We start from the raw sequence: 7,287 nt of genomic DNA on the forward strand, positions 1-7,287 counted from the left end.
AATTATATGTAATTCCTTCATATTTATCCTCTTCCCAACAGCATGGCATCATAAATTCTAGTTACATTACTATAGATTACCTTTCATTTCATGTAAAGTTGTGTCTAATGACTTTAATTTTTCCTTATGTTTTTCATGCAGCCAGATTGTTCATTCCCTCATCTACCTAAATCATCTTAGTAATATGGGACTTATTGCTTTAGTTTCTCAGGAGTAATCTATTGTAAAATATAACCTAACCTGTCAAGTATTCCCAGTTGATAATCAAGTGGCTTGTTCCAGGATTGATGATAATAAATGGTATGGTGTGGAATTTCATGACTAGATGTATATATGAGCACTATTTACTGAACTGAATCTCTCATAATTTAAACACTGTGTAATATCTTTCAACTCCTCGGGATATGGATAACCTTAGATACATAACAGAACACTTTGGAGCAAATTAAACTAAAGTTATTAGCATAATCCCTATAATTATTATCCGTGAAAGACAAATAATTTAATACATATAATAATTATAGCCCAAGCAAAAATTCTGCAAATACAGCCATCTATAAGCCAATCAAACATCGTCCAAAGAAATGTATTTAGAAACGCCAGTATCTTAGAGTTCTATCTTCTTTTTTTTTTTTAATTTTGGAAACCAGAACATTTATTTTATGACAGATTGAAATCCTCAAGATGAACTGGATGCTGCAACAGCTGCCCTCTTGGGTTTAGGGGTTGTCCCTTCACGGAATCCGTGCCTGAATCTTTGGTAGACAATTTTTAGGTGCCTCATCCACCCAGTCCTGGTAGTGTTTCGTCTCTTAGCCTTGGCACTCCAGTTATACTTTCTCTTGCACTTGGCAGGGTAGCCGCATTTGCCATAGGTAGACATCTGAAGGTGGTAGGCCTTAGAGCCACAGCGGCGGCACAACGTGTGCATCTTGTTGCGACGCTTTCCAAAGGATAAGGTTCCTTTCGTCATCTTGCTTCTGCTGCCGAGGCCAAAGAGACTGGAAGAGCAAGTTCTATCTTCTTAAATATATATATATATATGTACACTCCATGTTTCCTTATTTTGTTCTTGTTTTGTTATGGGGTCCATGACCAACAAATATAGCAAGCATATTCTAGTTTCCCTAGAGTATTAGGTGTGCGCAGATAAATTGGGTTTAGTATTTTGTGTGTTCTTATTTTGAAACCTTTGAATAATTCACTGGGTGTCATCCCATCTCAGTCTTATCTCACAATGTGTGTGTGATTTGGGAAAGCTGAAAATTCTTCTGCATTTCAGTGTCAGCATTATAAAGTAGAGAAACCATTGTTTCTCTCTCCAGTTCTAGATATGCTTCTTCAGTGAGGCACACATGCAGTAATTAATGCCATCTTAAACACTCAAAATGCAATATATTAAGCTGCTGTATTAATAAAATGGAGATTCTATAAGTACATGTAAAATTTTCTCTAATATATTGCTTCAAATAAACATTTTATATACCCTTCATTTTATATTTCATTTATGGTATATGGCAAACCATTCTAAAATTACATTTTCGGATGGTGTATTGAAAATCTTAATGCTATAAGGAAAAAATATAAATAGTAGGATTGATCTATAACATAGTTTATTATGTGTCTAAAACTATAATAGTAGGACTATTGATAGATATTTTTGATATTTGAAGAAAATTTTATTTCAATGTTTCATGAAATATGCTCTAAATTAAAAGTCTTTGTTTTAATCTCCTTGGTTTTGAGTCATTAAACACAGATAACATGCAGGGAGGCAAACAGACAGATAAAGAGATGATGATACAGATATAAATACATGCATTCATATACACTTACATACATATATACAGACAGACAGATAGATGATAGACAGATGATAATTTGAAGATAGAACAAACAAAACAAATAAAATAAAACTAAGTCAAATTTCTTGATTAGTTAAAAGTGTTCTCATTGAATTTCTTGATTTATGCTCACCTTTAAAAGCCAGCCACCAGAGTAAGAAAGAGAGAAAAGGCACACTTAAATGAATGGTGTTTGATTAATGAAAAATTGAATAATAAATTGGATTTTTAACTTTTTGATGATGAATCTCATGTTTTAATCATGGTAAAAATGCACATTCCAATGACATTATAGAAGAAGGCATTGAAAGAGAGAATGCACTTTATTTAGTGAAAGTGTTTCAAATGGAAATGTCTAATATTCTTTTTAACATAGGTAATTTTTACTTAGAAAGACCTTTGTAAAAATGTACTTTGTCACTTTTAATTAATAGAACATTAAAAAAAAGTTCTCTTGAGCAAGTAGCTATGAGAATTTGCAGTGTTTTATTGTGTTTTCAGAATTCAGATTTGGTTATTCTATTATTTTTAATTTGATTTTGACTTAGATTTGGTATTGCAGAAAATAAATGGCACTGTTTTAAAAAGTAAGTTGCGGTAGTAGCATTTATGCCACCTACTAAATGTTAGATTTTCTATGGTCAATTAGCCCAAAATCCATTTTGTGAAAAATTTTAAATGTTTACAGGTATTGGATACCTCAAGTTTGTTCCTCTAGATTCCCATGAACATGATGCCAAAATCTACCCTGTGGTACAGTATAGAGTGAGTACAGTAAGAACATATTTACTTCATGACAGCTGGAGTCTGAAACAAAAGTGGTAGAATCGAAAGCAGTAGTAGGTCTTATTTGTAAGACCTGCAAACATGATGTTAAATATCTCCTTTTCAGCTACTGGCTACATCCCATTTAATTGGTCGAAAAACATCAAAGTCACACTTTCTTCTCTTTTTATAATTTTTTTAAAAAGACAATAAACTACCTTTCTTCATTTTTCATACCAATCCCAGTTCCTACTCCCTCCTCTCCTCCCATTCCCTCCAACTACCCCCACCCCACCCCCATTAACTCCTCAGAGAGGGTAAGGAACATTGCTTAGGGGAAGGTCTGAGGCCCTCCTTACTATATCTAGGCTGAGCAAGGTATTCATCTGAAGATAACGGGTTCCCAAATAGCCAGTACAAGCAGTAGGGATAAAACAGGAGCTGATGCCAGTGGCCCCTCTGTCTGCCCCATACAAATTCAAAGGGGCTAGTTTGGGTCTATGCTTGTTCCTTCCTTATCCAGCTGGGGTTGGTGAGCTCCCATTAGCTCAGGTAAACTGTTTCTGTGGGTGTCCACATAATGGTCTTAACCTCTTTGCACATATTCTCAATCCTCCCAATCTCTGACTGGACTTTGGGAGCTCAGTCCAATGCACCACTGTGGGTCTCTGCCTCTGCTTCTGTCAGTTGCTGGATGAAGTTTTTATGGTGACATTTAAGATAGTCATCAGTCTGACTACAGGGTAAGGCCAGTTCAGGCACCCTTTCAACTATTGCTTAGGGTTTTATATGGGTCATCCTTGTAGATTCCTGGCAGTCTCTTCTTGCTAGCCCCATAATGGTTCCTTCAATCAAAATATCTCTTTCCTTCCACCATCACTCTCTCCTTCCTCCATCTCGACTATCCCATTCAAGTTCTCTTCCCCCTTCTTCTCCCCTCTTCTTCCTCTTCTCTCCTCCCTTATCTCCCCAAACCCCATGCTCCCAATTTTGTTAGAAGATTTTTATCTCTTTCACCTTTCTTGGTAGAACAATATATGTTTTTTTTTTTTAGGGTTCACCTTGTTACTTGGCTTGTCTAGGATCATGGGCTATAGACTTGTTATCCTTTGCTTTACAGCTAGTATCCACTTATAAGAAGTCAGTGGACACAAGCAGCTGATGAATATCTGATTAGTAAAAATCAGTGGTAGGAATGACAAACAAGGGTTTTTCATAAATCAAGGTGTCTTGACCCATGGCAGAAAGTACTGGCTCTTGAGTAAGGGGCATTCTTTTCAAATACCATGGAGAATTGGAGAGATAATACAGCAGAGACTGAGCTTGCTTTTTTGACTGCCCATACCCAAATAAACACAAAACAGCTATATAAATTACCGCAATGTTTGGCCAATAGATTAGGTGTCTTTCTAGATAGCCCTTACATCTTAAATTAACAGATTTCTATTAATCTGTGTATTGCAACTAGACTATAGTTTACCAGTCCTGGCATGATATACCTTTGGCAGCTACATAATGTATTCTTGACTCCATCTACTCTCTATATATCTCTGTTTAAGTTTCCAACCTTGCTTGACTCTACTAAGCCATTGGCCAAAACAGCTTTATTCATTCACTAATGATAATAAAATATATTTATATCCTACAGATCCAATATAGAGATAAAGCAAAAGTCTGTTCAAGAATGCAGTGGGGTTGACAACCTCAGTGTTCTCAAGTTGGTCATTGGATAAAAAGGGAGAGGGTATTTTCTTGACTGACAGACAAGTGCTACTGGGCATCAGCACTTGTGGCCCAAACAGCTAAGAAAATCCAAAACCTTTTCAAGCTCTCTATAGACGATATTCACCAATATGTTATCTGCCTTCAAAAAGAAAAGATAAGAAGCCCGCGGCACAAAGTACTTGAGATTTGGCTTCCACGTGAGACACAACCCACTACGAAAAATCAGAATGTGTCTAAACGTTAGCATAGTCTAAACTTTTAACCAAGAGAATAAAGGAAGCCTAAAAAAAACACAGAGCCCAAAATATGGAGACTGTGCTTCCTCAGAGCTTGTACTTCAAGTCTGAGTCCAGTCAAATTTAAATTTTCAAGGGTAACAGAGAGTTGATAAGATATTAAAAAGAACTTTAAAAAGCAACAACATCTAAGAACTAGAAACTACTGCAAAGAAGTTCTCACTTTTCTTTAGAAAAGGAGTTTCAACAGATGCATTTAAAGTCAAATCAAAAATAGTTTAATTACACATAGATAAAAAGTCATACAGGTGTCAAAAATTCAACAACTCAACTAAAGTATGGAATAGTGACATAAAATTCCAAGAGTGTATCCTACTTGAAACAAGTTAACAGGAGACAACTCTGACCCTCTATTATGAGCACCACTTTGCCTAAATTCATTCTCTGTTATATCATTTAATCAAGGGCTATTGATTCTTCCTTCAACTTGATTGTCTAATCGCAGTTTCCCCATTACCATGACTAAGAATTAGCTTTCTCATTACTTCAAACATCACCCACTAATAAGACATAATGGTATAACGGAGAGCATGAATGAAACTTTAACTAGAATTCTGATTTCAGCTTCATCACTAACTACTTTAGTGCATCCAAATGTAGCTGCTGCTACAAATTTTTGATTAATGATTCCTACCCCTCAGAACAGAGTAAAAATCAAAGTGATAAAATAAATGCAGATAAATATGATCAGTGGAATGCAGTGTGTGTAAAATCTGGTGCTATCAGAATACTTTTGCTTATTTTAATTCAAAAGCACACACACACACACACACACACACACATACATGCACACATATATTTTGGAAATTCAGTCACAGCTCCATTGACCAACTGTGACGGACCACTTGGCCCAAGGGGTAGAATTAGAGAAGAAGGTATGTTACTAAAATACACCAATATGAGTTCAGGGCAGGTAGAAGGTCACTATCTTAGTCTGTGTAGGAGATGGCAGAACCAGGGCATATAGCTTTCCCAATGTCTTTATGCAATGAGGTTATAGTGGCAACAGTAGCAGAAAGCTGGTTCCCCAGCAAGAACAGTGGAGCAGTTGGTGATGCAACACAGATTTTGTAACACAGATTTCCCCTTCTGTCTTGGATTCATTGTGCATGAGCTTTGATATTAATAAAAGGTAACACAATCCCCAGACTTCCCTCTTTAGACACACACACACACACACACACACACACACACACACACAGAGGGGGGGATGGAGAGAAGAGAGAGAGAGAGAGAGGGGGGGGGAAGATTGTCTATAATTTTCCTTGTGAGGAATGTTCTAGACAATGTGTAAGCCTGTGATACTTATGGTCTTTCAGGATTCTTCCACTACCTCTTCAAATACAACTATGCCATTCCTCAAAGTTAATTCTTCCAGAAAATTTGAATGAGTGTTTTCATAAAAAAAAAGGAGGGCATATCATGGATTTAATAATTGGGTGTTGAAAGTATTACTATTTATTGTTATATTAAGGAATGTACAGATAATTGATGGAGGAAGGTCATTGGCTAATAAAGGCACTGCCCTGGCCCATTTTATTGGTTAGAGGATAGGTGGGAGGAGTAAACAGAATAAAATGCTGGGAGGAAGAGGAAGTGAGCTCAGAGACTCCACAGCTCTCTCGGGAGCAGACGCCTCAGAGAGAGACGCCATGCCCGGCTCCCCGGATGAAGCTCCGACCCAGGATGGACTAGGCTAGAATCTCCCCGGTAAGCGCACCTTGGGTGCTACACACAGATGATTAGAAATGGGCTAAATTAATATGTGAGAATTAGCCTAGAAGAGTATGGGCCAAGCAGTGTTTAAATGAATACAGTTTGTGTGTTGTTATTTCGGGCATAAGCTAGCCGAGCAGGCGGCTGGGGTGCTGGGAACGCAGCCCTGCCACCCTTATTACTACTGATAATGGTTATTTTGAACATTAAAATAAAAAAACCATGACGATTGTGAGGTTATTTGTTGGCTAGATAACTTACTCAGGGTTTTCTGGAAAAAATTTAAGCAAATGTGTATATGTATATTGCTTGTTCGTACAATAATATACATACTTGTGTATTAATAAAGATGTTTGTTATAAAGAATTGGTTTATAGAACAAATTATGAAGACATTCTAGAGATTTCAATAAGCTAGAAAAAGAGAATAATTGGTGTAATTCTACACTGAATCCAAAGGCCTAAGAAGATGAAATGCCCATGGTTAGATTTTTATTCAAATTCTGGCTTTAGATAACGGACAGATATGATTTGTGCCTCTTTCCTAAGAAGTTAAAACTAGAGATGATTTTCTCTCACACCAAACTTCATCCTAGGAATTTTGGAATGTTTGACCTATTTAACAACTTTAACTCTCTCTCTCTGTTTAAATGAAAAGTCACTAAGAAACTATCACTAACAATTATATTTTTTTCTTTTCTCCACATCGTGTTTATAGCTACCTTCATTCATTCATACCTTCATTCATACTATTTTTGTATGCTCATTGCCTTAAGCAAACTTCTGAGTCATGGTTCTTGGGTTATTCCTAAAGTATCTGATCCATTAATGCTCCTATCTGGGTTGCATCACTCTCATTTTATGCGCTCTAATTTAGATAGTGTGATAGTGCTACAGGGCAATAGAAAGGATCTCCTGGTTAACGGATATATTTGGTTTTCA

At 36.5% G+C, this 7,287-nt stretch overlaps 1 protein-coding gene across 1 annotated transcript; it reads right to left on the bottom strand.

Moving 5' to 3' along the window:
- Window positions 1–637: 637 nt before the first annotated feature.
- Window positions 638–973, bottom strand: LOC121440575 (60S ribosomal protein L37-like). The gene has a single exon (XM_041641328.1). The coding sequence runs from the start codon at window positions 971–973 to the stop codon at window positions 680–682; it is 294 nt and encodes a 97-aa protein (XP_041497262.1). The 3' UTR covers window positions 638–679.
- Window positions 974–7,287: the final 6,314 nt, after the last annotated feature.

This window comes from Microtus oregoni, unplaced genomic scaffold (assembly GCF_018167655.1).
Source record: "Microtus oregoni isolate MIOR12 unplaced genomic scaffold, Mior012 000068F_ref0000429, whole genome shotgun sequence".
NCBI lineage: Eukaryota > Metazoa > Chordata > Mammalia > Rodentia > Cricetidae > Microtus > Microtus oregoni.